This window comes from Neltuma alba, unplaced genomic scaffold (genome assembly GCF_004799145.2).
Source record: "Neltuma alba isolate B1F8T4 unplaced genomic scaffold, ASM479914v2 tig00006238_pilon, whole genome shotgun sequence".
Classification (NCBI taxonomy): Eukaryota; Viridiplantae; Streptophyta; class Magnoliopsida; order Fabales; family Fabaceae; genus Neltuma; species Neltuma alba.
This window is the reverse complement of record NW_021634398.1, coordinates 133,750-155,638: the sequence shown is the minus strand read 5'-3', so window position 1 is coordinate 155,638 and position 21,889 is coordinate 133,750. Positions and strand designations below refer to the sequence as shown.

The 21,889-nt window shown below is 33.8% G+C and overlaps 2 protein-coding genes and 2 pseudogenes across 3 annotated transcripts; all 4 read right to left on the bottom strand.

Moving 5' to 3' along the window:
* Nucleotides 1-1,410: 1,410 nt before the first annotated feature.
* LOC114749954 (nitrile-specifier protein 5-like) lies at nt 1,411-2,551 on the bottom strand (annotated as a pseudogene).
* Nucleotides 2,552-6,993: 4,442 nt separating this feature from the next.
* LOC114749959 (nudix hydrolase 7-like) lies at nt 6,994-20,742 on the bottom strand. 2 transcript variants are annotated; one of them, XM_028938506.1, is made up of 10 exons: nt 20,682-20,742; nt 9,739-9,801; nt 9,356-9,558; nt 9,194-9,259; nt 8,955-9,092; nt 8,155-8,232; nt 8,021-8,071; nt 7,795-7,829; nt 7,571-7,679; nt 6,994-7,213 (listed from the first exon to the last, which is right to left on the bottom strand). In XM_028938506.1, exons 3-10 carry the CDS (start codon nt 9,518-9,520, stop codon nt 7,001-7,003), a joined length of 855 nt encoding a protein of 284 aa, XP_028794339.1. In that variant the 5' UTR covers nt 9,521-9,558; nt 9,739-9,801; nt 20,682-20,742; the 3' UTR covers nt 6,994-7,000. The 2 variants fall into 2 exon arrangements, with proteins under 2 accessions (XP_028794339.1, XP_028794340.1); XM_028938507.1 differs by lacking the exons at nt 9,739-9,801; nt 20,682-20,742 and adding an exon at nt 9,663-9,708.
* On the bottom strand, nt 12,098-13,684 carry LOC114749957 (nitrile-specifier protein 5-like; annotated as a pseudogene).
* Nucleotides 17,662-20,702, bottom strand: LOC114749958 (nudix hydrolase 7-like). Its single transcript, XM_028938505.1, has 10 exons — nt 20,682-20,702; nt 20,532-20,654; nt 20,149-20,351; nt 19,987-20,052; nt 19,748-19,885; nt 18,980-19,057; nt 18,849-18,899; nt 18,631-18,665; nt 18,407-18,515; nt 17,662-18,052 (listed from the first exon to the last, which is right to left on the bottom strand). Exons 3-10 carry the CDS (start codon nt 20,341-20,343, stop codon nt 17,840-17,842), a joined length of 885 nt encoding a protein of 294 aa, XP_028794338.1. The 5' UTR covers nt 20,344-20,351; nt 20,532-20,654; nt 20,682-20,702; the 3' UTR covers nt 17,662-17,839.
* Nucleotides 20,743-21,889: the final 1,147 nt, after the last annotated feature.

Below are 21,889 nucleotides of genomic sequence, written 5' to 3'. Positions count from 1 at the left end.
ACCCATGTTTGTTTAAATCTTCCACACATCAGGCTTGATTATGCAACATAATATATCAACCATGATCAATTTCTTCAGGCAACCACAGTCACGATATATACATCAAAGTCGGTTCTCATATAAATCACTCTCCACCCTCACGATAACTCTCCATATCTCCACGAAGAGGTGCCAAGTCCTTCAAGCCTATCAAACAGCTCAGCCATGTTTGAACTGCAGATAAGATAAACTAAGAAATCACACAAAAACGCATACAATTAGTGACTTTGAATGTAAAAGCAAATACACCTCATTAAATAACCAGTTGAGAGACTTTCAGATGTTGCTATACGAATATAAATATGTACACTCCACTCCAAAAAACTCTCACCTAGTCATACTTAACAGCAAATGGACCATACCAAACATACCAGTACTTCCTTTATAAACAAAATGTAACCAGTAACTAACCTGCACACGTGGGTTACCCATGACTTTACCCCATTCTGACACATGACAACCAACGCACGGAGCCAGATGTATTAAGCCATTACTGTTCACACAGCCATTACTGTTCATAGAACAGTAATCTGAGTGAGGCGCCATCCATGAGCTCAAAACAGCTCAAGCCGACCATTGATTTTTTTTTAAGATTGTTATAGATATTCACTTTTGTCTGAGTATTTAATGAGTTTTTTTTCCAATTTTATCCCATTTATATTTTTTAAATTTATTTATTGCATATTTTACTTATTCTTTTTATTAATAAGGATGTATTTGGGAAAAAAATACATACTTTACATATTTAATAAACATAAATTAATAAAGTTTATATTATATTTTAAACCATAGAGAGTATCAAATTACTTAATTATAACATATACTACCTAATCTCTTTAAAATATCTTTACCTTTTATTAGTAATTTTATTGTTTTATTTTTATTATTTTGATAAAAAATATAAGAAGCATAAAAAATCACATTTTTAATTAAATGGGCCAAAAGCTAACGGGTTGACCGTGAACCCGTCAGTTCAAGAACCGAGCCTGAGAAATTCACATATTTGTGGGACTCAGGTTTAAACCAGCCCAAGCCCGTGACGGGCCGCCTTTTTTCTAATGCTATTTTTAACCCGCATAATTAATAAGAGTATTTTAAAAAACAATATATATTTATTACAAATATAACTAAATTAATTTTTTTAATAATTTGCAAATTAGTTTTGTAACTCTTATATAATAATTAGAGGTAGTGAAATTTAAAGAAAATGTGGGACTCCAATATCAAGCATAAACTTTCAACTTCAAGTCATTGTGGCAACTTCATTTCAACACGAAAGCACTATCCAAAGTGGAATCATATGCCACACTACACACCAAACTTTCCTAGCTAAGATCACATTCCAATTACCATTATGTTGCCACCACGATCCTATACATTCACAACATGACGCAATTTTACATGCACGAAACTCAAGAGAGGAGTGGAAAAGAAAATGTCATCAAGACGATCATTACTGGGCGAATTCCCTCCATACACCAACATTCGCTCTTTGCCATCCCTCCGACCACCACCCCCGAGGTCCTGGATGGCCACCGGAATCTGGCTTATCGTCCAATCGTTTCCATGCCAATGTCTTTGTGTCCAAGGCATAAACCTCGCCGGAAAACTTGCCGGCGCCCAAGTGACCCTGGTCACTAGGATCTATCTCACCACTATATATGAATATGTGGTTCCCAACGGCAACACTAGAGAATACCCTGCGAGCAGTGGGCTTCTCACAAGTTGTTTCCACCTGGGCCCAGCTCTTTTGGGCCATCAAAACAATGCACATCATCGGCTTCGTTCCCCGTCAACCCATAAACAACCCACATTTTTCCTTGGGCCTCAGAAAGCCCAGGCCTACCTCTCCCCTTGCAATTTTCCTCAGTGGAAGAAGGTGTGCCCACCTGTTCTCAGCGGCATCAAATGCCCGCAGATCATTGGGCCTGCCGGAGACGCCACAGCCACCGAAGACATAAACACGCCGGTCATCGGCGGTGATTGAGTGGTAACTCCGGTGAGGTGGTCCGGCGTCTCCGCTAGAGACTAAGGCCCACTTGTTAGTCTTTGTATCAAAAGACTACAGCTCATTCAGCTCTTGGCGCTCAGCATCCCTACTGCCGAACACAGATTGTATCTCCGATTGCGGCCATTGTAACGCCGACGCGCGGCGGTGGGATGTCGCCGGAAACTTCAGCCACAGTCCATGTCAGAGTTTCAAGATCGAAGACGTGGAGCTTGTTATCCACAGGAACACGAGGCGTGAATTCACCCCCAAATGCATACCCCTTCTGTCCTCCTATGGCAATTGCATGTGAGCTTCTTACCCCAGGCCCTGTTCCATTCTGCTCTAGCTGGTGGAAAATAACCCCGCAAAAAAATTATGCAAAATAAATTCCAAAGTAATTTCTAATTTTCCCCACAAAAATTCTGCAGACAAGATATAAGTTCATACTGCTCCAGGTACTCTGCAGAACAGAGCAAAGGATAGCTTGAAATGGCTGGTGACAGGGACAAATATCAGGAACATTTCATATTAGAAATGAAGTTGACAGAGGGCTTTTCATTAAAAGTAAGAATACCTGATTTTCACATGAAGTCCCTATCCTATCTTCTACCCTCAATTACTTAGAATGATGGATTGATTGTGCCATAAAAAAGATGCAGGAAATCGTAAACTTGCAAGAACAAGTGCCAGTTAAATGGAGAGTGGAATTTTAGAGCGAAATTTACAGTGTCGGGTGAATATTGAATAAGAACAGAAAAGCTGATCTTGTCAATTCACAGAGAACCAAATACGTGGTTGAGAATCCCTAAACAAATCGAAGTGAGAAATGAAAAAAAGACAAGTCGGCAGAAATGAAGCTCGAAAATCGCAATAATCATTTTTTATTTGCATTACCTCTCTTATTTATTGAAAAATCAGCCATATTCTAATTCAATAAAATATATTATACAAATTGAGGCAATTTTAATTATGAAAAAACAGTTTTGAGGAAGTAAGAAATTATGTAGTAAAAAAAAAACGCAATTCATATATTACAAAAACCTTAGACTTCAACCAGAAGGTCCAATCTTTGGAATTGGATTCTCAACACTAAACTTCCCATCATCTTCCCCCTCTGCTACCTTTTTTTTCTTTCTCTTCACAATTATTAAATCAAATAGTTCAGATTTAACATCTTATAAAAATAATGTTATTAAAAAATAAATAAATTTAAATTGTTAAAATCTAGTCTAATCGGGTCACAACTATAATAAAAAAAATTGAAAAAAAATTTCCTCCATAATAACAGTCTATAGCTATGAACTGTTCAGATTAGATTCTAACAGTTTAAATTTATTTATCTATTTTTTATAATAATATTTACTTTTATCAAATGTTATAAAATACTACCTCCAATCCTAATTATAAGACCCTGTTGGCTAATTTGGAGAGATTAAAGATTTAGTTAAGTTAATTATTTATAATAAATAGGTGTTATTTTTTCTAAAATATCCTTACTAATAAAGTTTGTTATCTAGAACTACCATTATTAGAAAGATTATCTTGAAAAAAATAGATAAATATAAAGACAAAATATATTAGAATTTTATATTTAAAATAAAAATAAAAATAAATAGGATCTTATATTAAAGATTAGAGGTAGAATTAAATCTGAATCATTAGAGTTTTGATCTAATAGTTATAAAGGAAAAAAAATGTAATGGTGGGAAAGAGGATGGGAAGGAAAGTTGAGAGAATCTAATCCCCAATCTTTTCCCGGTATCTCTGAAAAGTGACGGTAGTGAAAAGAGGGAATTATAAGATTTTCCTTACTCCCTTGATCCAGCCACTTAATCCTTGGGATCCCAAAACTTATTCTCTCGTAATATCAATTCTTTTTTGAGATCAGGTCAATTAATTCATATGATTTGAAGGGAAAAAAAATAGTTTGTTGCCAGCTGAAGGAAAAAATGGTTGTTGATATTTTTAGCATTTAGAAAAATTAATCATTTTTTGGCCAAAAAAATCCCTATCGTTTTAATTTGCATGCACCTTAGGTGTATGATAGTCCTCGTCTATTAGGACCCTAAACCTTGATATTCTACAACTCAATTCTAATAATATTAATTATTTAAAACTTTAATACCTAACTATGTGCTTGGTATGAGAGAAAGAGAGGGGAGGAGAAGAGAAACTTTAATAACTTTGATTTAAAATATTGGACAAGTGGGGTTCATTCCCCCTTATATTAAACAGATTATTTGCTGAAATATAGAAACTTCTCATGAAATGAAACCAAAATAAAACCACAAAAGTAGAGAAAGATGAAGACAAGAGAATGAGGGAACTATTATATTCTTCACTTACTCTACAACACAAATGACATACTCTATTTATAGGCATAGTCTTACATGTAGATTATAATTGTCCTTAAATAACAAATAGTGGACAATCAATCCTATGAATGTGAATGGAGGCGAGTTACAAGAGTAAATAGATAGTAGAGGAGTAATGGATAGTGGAGAAGTAATGGATGGTGGAGGTAGTGGAAGTTACTTGGTGAAGATGAAGAGGAAGGGGTAAATGGACATTCACATAATATTCATAACACTCCCCCTTGGATGTTCATTATACAAATATGTGTTTCGTTAAAAAACTTCAACTAGAAAAAATCTTGTGGGATAAAAACCTAGAGGAAGAAAAAGAGTACACATTTATCGATATACTATCCAGTGTTGCGTCATTAAAAACCTTACTAGGAAACATTTGGTGGGATAAAAACCGTAGTCAAGGAAAAAAGAGTATAACATGTGTTAACTCCCCCTCTTAGTAACATCAGTTGATATTTCTGAATCTATGGCATCTGATATTATGAACAAGCTTTTATAGGTATAGTCTTACACATAAGTTACAATTGTCTTTAAGTGACAAATTATGAACAATCAATCCCATGAATGTGAATAGAGGTGAATTACAAAAGTGAATGGATAGTGGAGGAGTAGTGGATGGTAAAGGTAGTGGAAGTTACTTGGTGAAAATGAAGAGGAAGGGGTAAATAGACATCCACGTAATATTCATAACAAAACGAAAGTTTTGAACATAAAGTTATATATTCTATGACACTGACGTCTGTTTGGTATAAATTTATTTTCGAAAAAGTTAATATAATCTTTAATCTCTCAAGTTTGTCCTAATTTTCATTTTGATCTCTTAAGTTTTAAATCATAGATTTTAGTTACTTAAAGGATAAAATGATTCAAGTTTTTATTGAATTATAAAGACTAATATTTTAAATAAAAAGAAACTTACGAGACAAAAATTAAAATGAGAAAAAACTTGAAAGACCAAAGTTTGTATTAATCATTTTCTAAAATATAAAAGCTAAAGTTTTGAAGTTGGCAAAAAATAAAAAGTAAAAGAAACTAAAATTTTAAATAATTAAAATTATACGACTAAGTTATATCGAGGCAAAACTATGAAAATTGAATTGTATGGAGTAAAAGTTTAGGATTTTGAATTACAATTGAGTTAAAAGTATGGGTAAAAAAATTAATTTTGTCTCAACATTTTGATTATAAATTAATTAATAAATAATACAATCAGACGAACAAACATCCCGATTCCTACGGGAATATTAGGTAATTGAAGCTGCCGTGTGATGGGAAAAATGTATACAATGAGACTAAGTTAGAGATTTTGTAATTACATAAATAAATAGTGATAAAGATTGATTATTTTGTAATTATATAAATAAACAAGGCCATAATGTCCCGATCAAATGAATTTCAGAATAAATAACTTAATAATAAACAAATATGTGATGAGTGGGAACTATGGAATTTGTAGGTGAGTTGTTTTGCATTTGCATGTAATAAAGTTTACTTAATTTAATAATATTGGATATCAACTTATGATCCGTTAGGTTGCTTTTACGCTTTAGTGAGCCACCTATACTTAATACTACCTCCGGTCCTAATTATAAGAGCTAGTTGACTAATTTGAGGAGATTAAGGAAAGAAATTAAGTTAGTTATTTGTAATAAATAAGTATTGTCTTTTGTAAAATATCCTTACTAATCAAGTGTATTGGCCAGAACTACTATTATTAAAAAGACTGCCTAAAAAAAATACATAAATATGAGAGACAAAATAAATTGAGATTTTATATTTAGGATTAAAATAAAAGTCAAACAAAATCTTTTATTAAGGACCGGATGTAGTATTAATATAATATTATCATAATTAACAGGTCTTTTAATTTGAATTTTAATTGAGATGTTCCTTTCACTTATAAAAAGTCAGCCAATGAAATGAATCATAGAACACCGGAAACACCAGATTTGCTTTTTATAATCAGATTTCTTTCATCATACGCAGTTTAAAGAATAAATTATATTACTCGTACATGGTTTATAATCTTATACGTGTTGTTTCATAAGCAAGAGAGTTTAGACGTATTGATTCTAAAAATACATTATAAAAAGTACGTATAAAGATATACATACTCTTATGAACCAATCTTATAACAGCTGAATTTGAGATTTTTTTTTTCTTGGTCCTATTTGATTCCTTATTCTCACATAACTCTTATTAAATTTCTTTGGGTAACATCAACATCAATTAATTTGATCTCACGATCAACGCCTTATTCTCAGCTGACTGAATGAGGCATTAGGGAGTAGCGACATAAAACTAGGGACACAATACCTAGAAGTAGAACACTAAAATTAACGCTAAAGGAAACCAGAGAAGTATATAAATGAAATCACACTTGGATACTATAATCAGAAAGCTTTACATGGTAGAGGGATCTGATAAATGAACAAACAATAAATAACTGCATCCATTATTAAATGGTTAGAGAAAGAAATGCATGCAGAATCAGAAACTATGAGACCTAGAGATAGATAGATAGCTACCTAGCTGTGTAATGCTATAAACAACCTAAGAGTCTATGAAGGTTTCACAGTCCTACTACACTTGTAATTCCAAGTCAAGCTTGGTGATCTTCGGAAGCAAACAAGTGGCCAGCATGCTGTTTGTTGAAATATAGATAAGATTTTTTCCCAGTAGATGAAACTATAGGCAGAGGAGAGAAGCCAGTGTAGTTCCCATCCAACTTCTCTAAGCATATTTTTGCAACTGAGTCGAAGCCCGAGTTTTGTGTCACAAAGGGCTGGGCTGCATAATCCTTAACTGGCATCCACTGCATCAATAAAAAGGACAATTACATCAGACCCTGATTGATATCTACCAGATGCAATGTCCATTATGTCCTTGTTAAGCTGTTAACATTATATGTAACTTCTAATTACTTTCTTTTTATATCAGAATATGAGTGACATTTCTCATCCACAGATAAAAAGAGATGAAATATGTTCCTGAGTTTCTGATGTGAGACATTGAAAACACTAGTTTACTTTGACCAGAATAAGAATATCAGCATGAGACAGATGACTGAATAGAAGTTGAAATCTGTTAAGACATTATCATGAGTTTGAAAGCAACTGAGTATGAGTTAGACCCCAAAAAAAAAAAAAGGATTAATTGGCCCTGAACATACCTGAGCAGCCGCAATTTCAGAGGTCTGCATCTGAATATCGAAGGAACGTGGTCGCAACATGCAAACAAAGAACATGTCTGATTTCCGGAAGAAAGCCTTGTGGCTTTGCCTGATGCAATGCAAGAAAGATAGAAAAGAGAAAAATATTTCAGCCCGTGCCTTGACGACTAATGGCTATCAATTAACATGTAAATACGCTAATTAAATAGATGCCTTAATCTTACCTGAAAGCTAAAACTTCTACAAATTCTGTGTCTATCTGAAAGAAGAATTGAAACAGAGAAGTGTTAGGCTTCAAACGAGTCCAAAAACTGGGTCAAACATCTCTCAAGGTTTTTTGGTCCCGGTCTGTTCACACTTAGATAAGCCAGGACCATTACACCTGGAGAAAGTTCAAACCTCCGAAAAAAACAGAGTTGAAAACTTGATAGATTGGTTAAGTAAACTTACTCCTGTTTCTTCTTTAACTTCCCTAACAGCAGCAGCAGAAAAATCCTCACCCTGTAAATGCAATCCAAATTATGTACAGAAAAGTATATTAAACAGAGTAAATAATCCATCAAAATTGGATTGAAGATGCCTACCTCCTCAACAGTTCCAGTAGGTAACTTCCATACACCTTTACCTTTGAACCACCCATTGCGCTCCTGAACCACAAGCACCTATAGAATGAAACAAAGTAATTTAATTAGTATGATACATCAAATAAATCATAAGAGTACACTGTCACAGCACTAAATAGAAATTTTTGGCCGGAAAACTGGTTGGATAATCACCGAATGAAGGCTGACACAGGCTCTTTTGATGGGCAAATGAAAACGAGCTTGAAAAGGGAAAAGATTGATCCTCATTGTGGAAAATAAGTTTTTGCTGTATCTATAAGTCCTCAAGAAAATATTATTAACATAGGAAAACAAAAAACCCAGATTTCTCCTCTTGATAAAGTAAATGTTTTGTTTTTCCTCAGTTGCTAATGAATCTCTGCCATTTCAAAAGCTAAAGCCTCAATGAGTCTAGGAATGTAGCTAATGATATTTTCCAACACACATTATTATATGTGGACAATTATATTTGCGTGTTCCTTAAGACCAGCCACTCTTGAAGCTGAAGATGTTTCAAAGAACAGGCATTAAGGCCACTAACTTTAAAATCCACTTATTTTAGTGAGAGGGCAAGTACCATGCAGGATTTTATATTCATATACCGATAACAAGGCCAAAGTATTGACTACAAGTTTCCAAAAAAATTGGAAGTCTTGCTTCTTCAATTTCCTTGACAGTAAAGTTTATACCATATTCATGACATGAACAATGGTACTCAGGTTAGATAGAGCTAGAAGACAAAATGCTGACCCAATGAAAACTAGAAACACAAAAAGGAATACCTCTCTATTATTATTCATGACACATGCACCGATACCAACCCGATGTGAAGCATTTGCAGGAAGGGTATCAGCAGTGTTGGGAATCCAACGTACAAGCATCAGATAATCTGGCTCCGCATGGTGGTACCTAAATCCAGCCTGCAAAAAGAGATCAGTATCAAATATCAGCATGACCACGAGAACTTGCAGGTCAGCATGTTAAGATTAGCCAAGACTGATTCAGCAGCAAATGCATTTACCTTCACCACAGCCTCAACAAGATTTGCATGCCGTATGGGCAACTTGATCCATACTCCCTTCTTTCCCTGTAAAAGCCATTTTGATTATTTGTATAAACCCGAAAAGCAATCTTATATACTCAATCAAAAAGAGGTATTATAGTTAAAAATTTGACAATCTACCTGTTCCCGCCAGCTTGACATTGATGATTCCAGCAAAGAAGCAAAGACCATGGAATCCATAGGCTGGTCCACGGTAACTGTAACTCCTCCATGATTATCCTCCTTTGCATTAAGTAAATTAGATATTCTATCTTCCATTACCTCTATAGCTGTGGAAACCGTCATGAATGTCCTTGGGATCAAACAGTTACTTATGCTGTCACCTAAAAGAATGCCAATGCAAGCAGGATTAACTTCAAAACACAATTATACACAGAAGCCAAATCACAGTGCTCAAGCTGAAAGCATAAACAACTCATGCCAGCACCTAAACTTGTTTCCAAATACTCAAAGGCGCTGCCTTAAATCAGTTGGATATATAACTGCAAATATATAGACCTCACCTTTGAGGAAGACAGGGCAGGAAGGGTAAATGGAACCAAGAGTTGTCTTCGGAAGTGAAGGGACTACAGAAAATGAGAGAAATGAATTCGAATTTGCCAAAAGGCAAGAATATAGGTTGCAAGCTCTGACTCGGAGCATTTAAATCAAACCTGCGACGCGGAAAGGCAAAATGCTGAAGAGTCCTCTGAGACGCTGTTTTCGTGTTCGCATGATACCTTGTCATTCTTATAGAAAGAAGGTTCTGAGAGGATCGACACCCGTCACTTCGAAAATGCATGAGCCTTTCCACTCCGTTTTCCGAAGAGTTTCGCATGAACACCTAATACGCGCATATTCCATTGATTCTCCCGTCCAACCGCAGCAGGATGCGACCCGGCGCATTATTTGGGTCGGATTACGGTTTTTAATATTCTTTTTATAAGAAATATTTGACAAAATCATATGAACAAAAGTTAATTAAAACTAATAAATACATAAAAATTTGAAGTTTTTTCCTCAAAAATACTTTTATTTATTTATAGGGCAAGTATAAGAAAATTATTGAAATAAAAAATAAACTTAAAAATAAAATGATAAATATATTAAGTACTTAACATAAATAATTAACTCAAAAAATGTTGAGATATCTTGCAAATGTTTCTTATAAATATTAAATAGGAATAAGATAGAAATTATAGTTATTTATTATATAAAGGGATGGAAGGAGTAGCAATTATAAGACTTTTTTTTTAAAAAAAAATTACAGTTTACTAGTATTATTTAAGAAAAATAGCTAAAAACTCCCTTTTCAAAATATGAGAGAATTACCGAGTCCCAAGGACAATGAAGACATTTAATTACTAGAACTTCAATCATAAGTGACCAAAAAAAAACCTGATGTTATTTTTTTTAATTGAAATTTGTCATTATATGCTTGTCATTAGACTTTCTGATGATTAAATCTATTTTTTGTATAGTAATTCCTTGTCAAAGGTACCTGAAATTTGTAAGTTCTTGAGCAGATATGACTTATTTTTAGCAGGAGTAATTACTCCTCAACTGTGTACTAACATCTTCAATTATGTACTAATATCTTTCATTTTGCCTCTGAAATAGGATCTGTGTAATTCATTCTTAGTGAGTGCAATTTTTTTCAGTTTTGCGTAACATGTCTTCAACTATATCCAAACATCTTTCATTTTGTCCCTAAAATAGGGCTATGGAATTGATTTTTAGCGGCTGTGACTTTTCTTGATTTGTATGCAATTTATTTTTAATTACATGTAAATTAAAGACATTTATACATAATTGTATGTTAAAAACTTTGAAAAATCAAAATCTGAGTAAAAAACGATGGAGTATTTGAATGGAAATTCTGACTTGATTTTAATTCAAACCTTCAAAGTCAAATTCCACATTTATGGCCTTTCACAATGTTGGATATTAAAAATTGCACATATATTTTTATTTCTGTGTCTCGTTGTTTAAAGAAGGTAACGTTGGAAGCAGAAGATTAGTAATTCAATGGAAAATCTCCTAATGGATCCCTTTTTTTTTTTTTGGACACGAATTTCGAGGGAAATATCAAGGCTGGGCACAATGCGTGGTGATATTTCATATGATTTAAACTGAAACAGCATTGATCAAGAAAATTATAATGAAACCAACGTTGATTTCAGTGGAAGTTTGATTGTTTGGATACAAAGTCTCAAGTTTAAATCCACATGAATATAGAAACCTGTTGTAGGATAATTTAATTTGATTCAATAATATTCGAATTTGATTGAATTAAATAGTCATAGCATAAGAAAAAGTTATACTAAACTAGTATAACCTCCGGTTCTTAATATAAGAACTAATTGATTAATTTGAATAGATTAAAAAAACTAATTAAGTTAGTTATTTATAATAAACATGCATTGCTTTTTTAAAAAAATATCCTTACTAGTTAAGTATATTAGTTAAAACTATTATCATTACAAAAACGATCTTTAAAAAATAGATAAATGTAAAAGACAAAATAAATTAAAGTTTTATATTTATGATCAAAATAAAAATAAAACAAATCTTATATTAATGATAGGAGGTAGTATTAAGAACCAGAAGTAATATATTTTTTTTAAAAACATAACTAATTGACATAATCAATGCGTGTAGGACAAATAGGCACACGCGCAAAACACATCATATTGGGCAAAGGCCTAACAGTAATATTTGCCTGACCGCTCATATTGAAACCGCTCCTATTTTTGAGGAGACACGTCTCAAAATATCACTACAAACCAAACTTTCGTAACCAAGATCACATTCCAATTACCATTATGCTGCCACCAGTATCCTATACATTCACAACATGACCCAATTTTACATACATGAAACTCAGAGAGGAGTGCAAAAGAAAATGTCATCAAGACGATCATTACCCGGCGAATTCCCTCCATACACCAACATTCCCTCTTTGCCGTCCCTCAAACCACCGGCAAACGCGCACCACCCCTGAGGTCCTGGATGGCCACCGGAATCCGGCTTATCGTCCAATCGTTTCCATGCCAATGTCTTTGTGTCCAAGGCATAAACCTCGCCGGAAAACTTGCCGGCGCCCAAGTGACCCTGGTCACTAGTATCTATCTCACCACTATATATGAATATGTGGTTCCCAACGGCAACACTAGAGAATACCCTGCGAGCAGTGGGCTTCTCACCAGTTATTTCCACCTGGGCCCAGCTCTTTTGGGCCAGATGAAAATAATGCACATCACCGGCTTCGTTCCCCGAAAACCCAAAAACAACCCATATTTTTCCTTGGGCCTCAGCAAGCCCAGCCCCACCTCTCCCCTTGCAGTTTTCCCCAGCGGAAGGAAGTTGTGCTCACTTCTTCTCAACAGCATCAAATGCCCACAGATCATTGAGCCTGCCGGAGACACCACAGCCACCGAAGATATAAACATGCCGGTCATCGGCGGTAATTGAGTGGTAACTCCGGTGAGGTGGTCCGGCGTCTCCGCTCGAGTTTAAGGTCTACTTGTTAGTCTTTGTATCAAAAGAATACAGCTCATTCAGCTCTTTGTGCTCAGCATCCCCACCGCCAAACACATAGATGGTATCTCCGATTGCGGCCATTGTAACACCGACGCGCGGCGGTGGGTTGTCGCCGGAAACTTCAGCCACAGTCCATGTCAGAGTTTCAAGATCGAAGACGTGGAGCTTGTCATCCACAGGAACACGAGGCACGAATTCACCCCCAAATGCATACACCTTCTGTCCTACTATGGCAATTGCATGTGAGCTTCTTGCCCCAGGCCCTGTTCCATTCTGCTCTAGCTGGTGGAAAATAACCCCCAAAAACAAATTTTGCAATATAAATTCTATAGTAATTTCTTTTTTCCCCCCAAAAATTCTGAAGACAAGATATAAGTTCATACTTCTCCAGGTACAACGCAGAACAGAGCAAGGTGATAGCTTGAAATTGTTGATGATAGGGACAAATATCAGGAAAATTTTCATATTAGAGATAAAGTTAACAGTGAAACTATCAATAAAGGGCTTTTCATTAAAAGTAAGAATACCTGATTTTCACAAGAAATCCCTATCCTATCTTCTACCCTCAGTTACTTAGAATGATGGATTGATTGTGCCGTAAAAAAGTTGCAGGAAATCGTAAATTTGCAAGAACAAGTGCCAGTTAAATAGAGAGTGGAATTTTAGAGCGAAATTTACAGTGTCGGGTGAATATTGAATGAGAACAGAAAAGATGATCTTGCCAATTCACAGGGAAACAAATACGTGGTTGAGAATCCCTAAACAAATTGAAGTGAGAAATGAAAAAAAGACAATTCGGCAGAAATGAAGATCGTAAATCGCAATCGTACACAGTGGAGAATAACATGGCGATGTAGACGAAGGGGGATAAGAGAGAGACCTTAACCCAGTTGCCTTCTGCCACAGCCATCTCCGAGGACAGAAGATTCCTGATGATGGATCCTCTTCCTCTAAATAGTTCGCGAGCGGAACTGATTGGTACATATGCCTTTATGGGTGTTGGGGTTGGAGCCGGGATGATAATTTTAAAAATAATTTTATTATACTCTGTTGGATTTTAGGGTTTAATTATTAAGTTAATTTTATTTTTAAATATAAGATTTATTTTATATATTTATCAGTTTTTTGTAAATTCTCCTTATAGATCTCCCTTAACCATAATCAAGTAAAAGAGGGAAAAAAGATACTCCTATGGTTCTTAATATAGGACCCAATTCTTAAGATGGTTTTGGTCCTAAATATAAGACCATTTATCATATTTATCAATTTTCTCTAAATTACCCATATAGATACTCCATCAACCATAATCAAATAAAAGAGGGAGATGTGGTATTAAAAAAGATGATTATGGTGTTTTAGGAAAAATGTGTCACTTTTCTTATAATTAACTAATTTACCTAACTTTCTTAATCTAATCTAATTAGTTAAATGGGTCTTATATTAAGGACCGGAGGAGTATTAAGGAAGTGATGATGGTGTTTTAAGAAAAATATGTCATATGTCTTAGAATTAACTAACTTACCTAATTCTTTTAATCTAATCAAATTAATTAAATAAATCTTATATTAAGGATAGAAAGAATATTAAAAAAATGGTACGCAAGAGAAATTTTATAAATCTTTTTGGATAAATCAGTAGAGGAAAAATAAGAAATGAATACCTGACTATTTTACTATTTTTGTTACTAGCATTAAATAATAATTTTCCTGATATAATAATCATTTTTTATTTGCATTACCTCTCTTATTTATTGAAAAATCAGCCATATTCTAATTCAATAAAATGTATTATACGAATTGAGGCAATTTAAATTAGGAAAAAACAATCTTAAGGAAGTAAGAAATAATGTAGTCAAGAAAAAACGCAATTCGTATATTACAAAATCCTTAGACTTCAACTAAAAGGTCGAATCTTTGACCAAAAAAAACTAAAAGGGCGAATCTTTTCCGGGTATCTCCAAAAAGAGACGGGTTCAGACGGAATATGGAATTATAAGATTTTCCTTCCCTTGCTTGATCCAGCCACTTAATTCTTGGGACCCCAGAGCTCATTCTCTTGTTATATCAATTCTTTTTTGAGATCAGGTCAATTAATCCATATGATTTGAGGGGGGGAAATTTTTTTTTTGGCCACCTGAAAGGAAAAAATGGTTGTTATTGTATTTTTAGCATTTAGAAAAATTAATAATTTTTTGGCGAGAAAAAAAAATCCCTATCGTTTTAATTTGCATAAACCTAGTCCTCATCTATTAGGACCCTAAACTTTGATATTCTATAACTCAAGTCTTATAATATTAATTATTTAAAACTTTAATTCCTAACTATATGTTTGACACGAGTGAAATGGAAGGGAGGTGAAAAAAAAATTTAATGGGTTTGATTTAAAAAATTAGAAAAGTGAGGCAAACTCTCATCCCCTCCCCTCCATTCCCTTTATATCAAACAGATTATTTTCTGAAATATGAAAACTACAGTTTTGAAAATGAAGTTATACATTCTATGAAGCTTAGGTTTATTTAGTATAACTTTATTTTCTAAAATATAGAAACTAAAGTTTTGAAGTTGGCAAAAAAAATTTAGAAAAAAAAACTAAATTTTTAAATAGTTAAAATTATTCGACTAAGTTGTATCAAGATAAAAGTATAAGAATTGAGTTATAAGGAGTAAAAGTTTAGGGTTTTGAATTGCAGTTGAGTCAAAACCATAGGGATAAAAAAATTAATTTCACCTAAATATTTTGATTATAGATTAATTAATGCTCCTTGGGTCCTTAATATAGGATTTTGATCCTAAATATAACACCCATTTCTCATATTTATTAATTTTCTCTAAATTGCCCCTATAGATACTCCCTCAACTATAATCAAATAGAAGAGAAAGAGGAGATATTAAGAAAGATGATTATGGTGTTTTAGGAAAAATGTGTCACATTTCTTATAATTAACTAACTTACCTAATTTTCTTAATCTAATCAAATTAGTTAAATAGATCTTATACTCCTCCGGTCCTTATTATAAGACCCAATTTGACTTTTTATTTGGTCCTAATTATAAGACCCAATCCATTTTATCTCTTATATTTATGCATTTTTTTCCAAGATAATCCTTCTAATAATGATAGTTTTAGCCAATATACTTAATTAGCAAGGATATTTTAGGAATGACAACACTTATTTATTATAAATAACCAACTTAACTTACTTCCTTAATCTACTCAAATAAGTCAATTGGGTCTTATAATTAGGATCGGAGGAGTATTAAGGATTGAAGAAGTAATTAATAGAATCAGACGAACCAACATCCCGATTCCTACGGGAGTATTAGGTAATTGAAGCTGCCGTGTGACAGGAAAAATTTATACAGTGAGACTAAGTTAGAGATTTGTAATTGTATAAATAAACAGTGATAAAGATTGATTATTTTGTAACTGATAATGACATCAAGGAAACGGACGAAAATCCTACAAGGCCACAATGTCCCGATCAAATGAATTTCAGAATAAATAAATATGTGATGAGTGGGATCTGTGCAATTTGTATGTGAATTATTTTGCATTTACATATGACAAAATTTTTTAGTTAGATATTAAATTTTGATTGTCTTTAGATGCCTGCATCATGTCTCCTCATCTAACTTTAAAGTTGACTTAATTTAATAATATTGGATATAAACTAATAATCCATTAGGTTGATTTTACACTATAGTGAGCCACCTATACTTAAATTTAATATAATACTATTATCATAAATATTATCAACAGGTCTTTTAATTTTAATTTTAATTGAGATGTTCTTATCATTTATAAAAAGTCAGCCAACGAAATTAATCACAGAACACCGGAAACACCAGATTTTTTTTTTAATAATCAGATTTCTTTCATCATACGCAGTTTAAAGAATATACTCCTCCGGTCCTTATTATAAGACCCAATTTGACTTTTTATTTGGTCCTAATTATAAGACCCAATCCATTTTGTCTCTTATATTTATGTATTTTTTTCCAAGATAATCCTTCTAATAATGATAGTTTTAGCCAATATACTTAATTAGCAAAGATATTTTAGGAATGACAACACTTATTTATTATAAATAACCAACTTAACTTACTTCCTTAATTTCCTCAAATAAGTCAATTGGGTCTTATAATTAGGACCGGAGGAGTATTATATTGCTCAGTACATGGTTTATAATCTTGTATGTGTTATTTCATATACAAGAGAGTTTAGACGTGTTGATTCTAAAATCTAAAAATACACTACGTATAAAGATATACATACTCTTATGAATCAATCTTATAACAGCTGAATTTGGGATTTTTTTTTTAAAAAAAAATCCTATTTGATTCCTTATTCTCACATAACTCTTATTATATTTCTTGGGGTGACATCAACATTAATTAATTTGATCTCACGATGAACGCCTTATTCTCAGCTGATTGAATGAGGCACTACGGAGACGGGAAATAAAATTAGGGACACAATACCTGGAAGTAGAACGCTAAAGGAAATCAGATAAGCATATAAATAAAATCACACTTGGATACTCCCTCCGTTCCTTATTATAAGAGACAAATAACCAAATTACGTTGATAAAAAAAACAGTTAAAATTAGTTGAGGACAGTTAATGTGTAAAAAATAAAATGTTTTTTCCAACAATGCCTCCATTAATAAGGAGAGAGAGTATGAGAGAGAACAATTAAATTATTAAAAGAAAGAAAAGTGGGAGGGAAAGAGGGTATGAGTTGGAGACAAAATAAATAAGGGTAAAATAGGAAATCAATACAAAAAAATAGAGACAACTTTTAAGTGTCTCTTATATATGGGAACATGCCATAAGCATCAAATGTCTCTTATAATAAGGAACAGAGGGAGTACTATAATCAGAAAGCTTTACATGGCAGAGAGATCTGATAAATCAACAAACAATAAATTACTGAATCCATTATTAAATGGTTATAGCAAAAAATGCATGCAGAATCAGAAACTATGAGAGCTAGAGATAGCTAGCTAGCTAGCTGTGTAATGCTATAAACAACCTAATAGTCTATGAAGGTTTCACAGTCCTATTGCACTTGCAATTGCAAGTCAAGCTTGGTGATCTTCGGAAGCAAACAAGTGGCCAGCATGCTGTTTGTTGAAATATAGGTAAGTCTTTTTCCCAGTAGATGAAACTATAGGCAGAGGAGAGAAGCCAGTGTAGTTCCCATCCAGGTTCTCTAAGCATATTTTTGCAACCGAGTCAAAGCCCGAGTTTTGTGTCACAAAGGGTTGGGCTGCATAATCCTTAACTGGCATCCACTGCATCAATAAAAAGGACAATTACATCAGACCCTGATTGATATCTACCAGATGCAATGTCCATTATGTCCTTGTTGACATTATATGTAACTTCTAATTACTTTCTTTTTTATATCAGAATATGAGTGACATTTCTCATCCACAGGTAAAAGAGATGAAATATGTTCCTGAGTTTCTGATGTGAGACATTGAAAACACTAGTTCACTTGACCAGAATAAGAATATAAGCATAAGACCAGATGACTGAATAAAAGTTGAAATCTATTAGACATTATCATGAGTTTGAAAGCAACTGAGTAGGAGTTAGACCCCAAAAAAAAAAAAAAAAAAGGATTAATTGGCCTTGGAACATACCTGAGCAGCTGCAATTTCAGAGGTCTGCATCTGAATATCGAAGGAACGTGGTCGCAACATGCAAACAAAGAACATGTCTGATTTCCGGAAGAAAGCCTTGTGGCTTTGCCTGATGCAATGCAAGAAAGATAGAAAAGAGAAAAATATTTCAGTCCGTGCCTTGACGACTAATGGCTATCAACTAACATGTAAATACGCTAATTAAATGGATGTCTTAGTCTTACCTGAAAGCTAAAACTTCCACAAATTCTGTCTCTATCTGAAAGAAGAATTAAAGCAGAGAGGTGTTAGGCTTCAAATGAGTCCAAAAACTGGGTCAAACACCTCTTTTGGTCCCCGTCTGTTCACACTTAGATAAGCCAGGACAATTTCACCTGGAGAAAGTTCAAACCTCCGGAAAAAACAGAGTTGAAAACTTAATAGATTGGTTAAGTAAACTTACTCCTGTTTCTTCTTCAACTTCCCTAACAGCAGCAGCAGAAAAATCCTCACCCTGTAAATGCAATCCAAATTATATACAGAAATATATAAACACAGTAAATAATTCATCAAAATTGGATTGAAGATGCCTACCTCCTCAACAGTTCCAGTAGGTAACTTCCATACACCTTTACCTTTGAACCACCCATTGCGCTCCTGAACCACAAGCACCTATAGAGTGAAACAAAATAATTTCATTAGGATGACACATCAAATAAATCATAAGAGTACACTGTCACAGCACTAAATAGAAATTTTTGGCCTGAAAACTAGATGGAAAATCACGGAATGAAGGCTGACACAGGTTCCTTTGATGAGCAAATGAAAACGTACTCGAAAAGGGAAAAGATTGATCCTCATTGTGGAAAATAAGTTTTTGCTATATCTGTAAGTCCCAAGAAAACAAAAAGCCCAGATTTCTCCCCTTGATAAAGTAAATGTTTTGTTTTTCCTCAGTTGCTAACGAATCTCTGCCAATCCAAAAGCTAAAGCCTCAACGAATCTAGGAATGTAGCTAATAATATGTTCCTACACACATCATTATATGTGGACAATTACATTTGCGTGTGCCTTAAGACCAGCCACTCTTGAAGCTTAAGATGTTTAAAAGAACAGGCATTAAAGCCACTAAATTTACAATCCACTTGTTTTGGTGAGAAGGCAAGTATCATGCAGGATTTTATATTCATATACAGATAACAAGGCCGAAGTATTCAAAAAAAATTGGAAGTCTTGCTTCTTTAATTTTCTTCAAGGTGAAGTTTATACCATATTCATGACATGAACAATGGTACTTTCGTTAGATAGTGCTAGACGACAAAATGTTGACCCAATGAAAACTAGAAAGACAAAAAGGAATACCTCTCTATTATTATTCATGACAAATGCACCGATTCCAACGCGATGTGAAGCATTTGCAGGAAGGGTATCAGCAGTGTTGGGAATCCAACGTACAAGCATCAGATAATCTGGCTCCGCATGGTGGTACCTAAATCCAGCCTGCAAAAAGAGATCAGTATCAAATATCAGCATGACCACGAGAACTTGCAGGTCAACATGTTAAGATTAGCCAAGACTGATTCAGCAGCAAATGCATTTACCTTCACCACAGCCTCAACAAGATTTGCATGTCGTATGGGCAACTTGATCCATACCCCCTTCTTTCCCTGTAAAAGCCATTTTGATTATTTGTATAAAGCTGAAAAGAAATCTTATATACTCAATCAAAAAGAGGTATTATATTTAAAAATTTGACAATCTACCTGTTCCCGCCAGTTTGACATTGATGATTCCAGCAAAGAAGCAAAGACCATGGAATCCATAGGCTGGTCCACGTTAACTGTAACTCCTCCATGATTATCCTCCTTTGCATTAAGTACATTAGTGCTTCTATCTTCCATTACCTCTATAGCTGTGGAAACCGACATGAATGTCCTTGGGATCAAACAGTTACTCATGCTGTTACCTAAAGGAATACCAATGCAAGCACGATTAACTCCAAAACTCAAGTATACACTGAAACCAAATCACAATGCTCAAGCTCAAAGCATAAACAACTCATGCCAGCACCTAAAATTGTTTCCAAATACCCAAAGGCGCTGCCTTAAATCAGTTGGATATATAACTACAAATATACAGACCTCACCTTTGGGGAAGACAGGGCAGGAGGGGTAAATGGAACCAAGAGTTGTCTTTGGAGGTGAAGGGACTGCAGAAAATGAGAGAAATGATTTCGGATTTGCCAAAAGGCAAGAATATAGGTTGCAAGCTCTGACTCGGAGCATTTAAATCAAACCTGAGACACGGAAAGGCAAAATGCTGAAAAGTTCTGAGACCTTGTCTTCGAGTTCGCATGATACCTTTTCATTCTTATAGGAGGGGTCACCTTGAAGCTCAAGACGGAAATTTCCATGCAAAATTAGACTGTGGGACTTGGAACGGGTCCTTGAATTTTTCTGCTTTGGTCTCCTTCAGGGACAAATTTGAACCAGGAAAGCAACAAGAAAGTACAGGAATAAAACGAAAAACGAATGGAAGTAGACGGACACACCGAAAATTACATTTTAAGTTGTTCAGCCAATCAAGGAAAATGCATGAGCCTTTCTAGTCCGTCTTCTGAAGAGTTTCGGATGAACACCGAATCCGCGTATATTTCATTAATTCTCCCATCCAACCGCAGACAGATGCGACCCGGCGCATTATTTGGGTCGGATTACGGTTTTTAATATTCTTTTTATAAGAAATATTTGACAAAATCATATGAATAAAAAAGTTAGTTAAAATTAGTTAAAAATAATAAATACATAAAAAATTTATTTTTTCGGATATTATTAAACTAAAAAAATAAATTTAAGAAATAAGATAATAAATATATTGAGTATTAAAATAAGTAATTAATATAGTCAAAATATGAAAATAATCAAGAAATTTTGAGATATCTTGCAAATTTTTCCTATAAATAATTAAATAGGAATAAGATAGAAATTATAGTTATTTATTGTATAAAGGGATGGAAGGAATAGTAATTATAAGACTTTTTTTAAAAAAATATTTTTTTTTACAGTTTACTAGTATTATTTAAGAAAAATGGCTAAAAACTCCCTTTTTAAAATATGAGAGAATTACTGTGAGTCCCATGGATAATGAAGATATTTAATTACTCAAAATTTCAATCATGAGTGAGAAAAAAACCCGATCTCATTTTTTACATTGAAATTTGTACTTATATACTTGTTATTAGACTTTTAGGTAATTAAATCTCTATTCTACGGTAATTCTCCCTTGTCAATGGTACCTAAAATTTGTAAGTTTCTTGAGCAGGGGTAATTTTTTTTTTTTTTTTAACTGTGTGGAAACATCTTCCATTTTGCCTCTAAAATAGGATTGTGCAATTTATTTTTAGCGAGTATAATTTTTTTCAGTTTTGCGTAACGTATCTTCAATTATGTCCAAACATTTCTCATTTTCCCCCTAAAATAGGGCTATGCAATTGATCTTTAGCTT

Excerpts from the sequence above, each read along its gene's own strand:
- LOC114749959 (XM_028938506.1), bottom strand. The coding sequence starts at position 9,520 with ATGACGGTTTCCACAGCTATAGAGGTAATGGAAGATAGAATATCTAAT. Across the intron at positions 9,260-9,355 it reads TGTCAAGCTGGCGGGAACAG|GGAAAGAAGGGAGTATGGAT; the intron begins GTAGATTGTCAA and ends TGGCTTTTACAG. Across the intron at positions 9,093-9,193 it reads TTGTTGAGGCTGTGGTGAAG|GCTGGATTTAGGTACCACCA; the intron begins GTAAATGCATTT and ends CTCTTTTTGCAG.
- LOC114749958 (XM_028938505.1), bottom strand. The coding sequence starts at position 20,343 with ATGAGTAACTGTTTGATCCCAAGGACATTCATGTCGGTTTCCACAGCT. Across the intron at positions 20,053-20,148 it reads TGTCAAACTGGCGGGAACAG|GGAAAGAAGGGGGTATGGAT; the intron begins GTAGATTGTCAA and ends TGGCTTTTACAG. Across the intron at positions 18,053-18,406 it reads CTGAAATTGCAGCTGCTCAG|TGGATGCCAGTTAAGGATTA; the intron begins GTATGTTCCAAG and ends TTATTGATGCAG.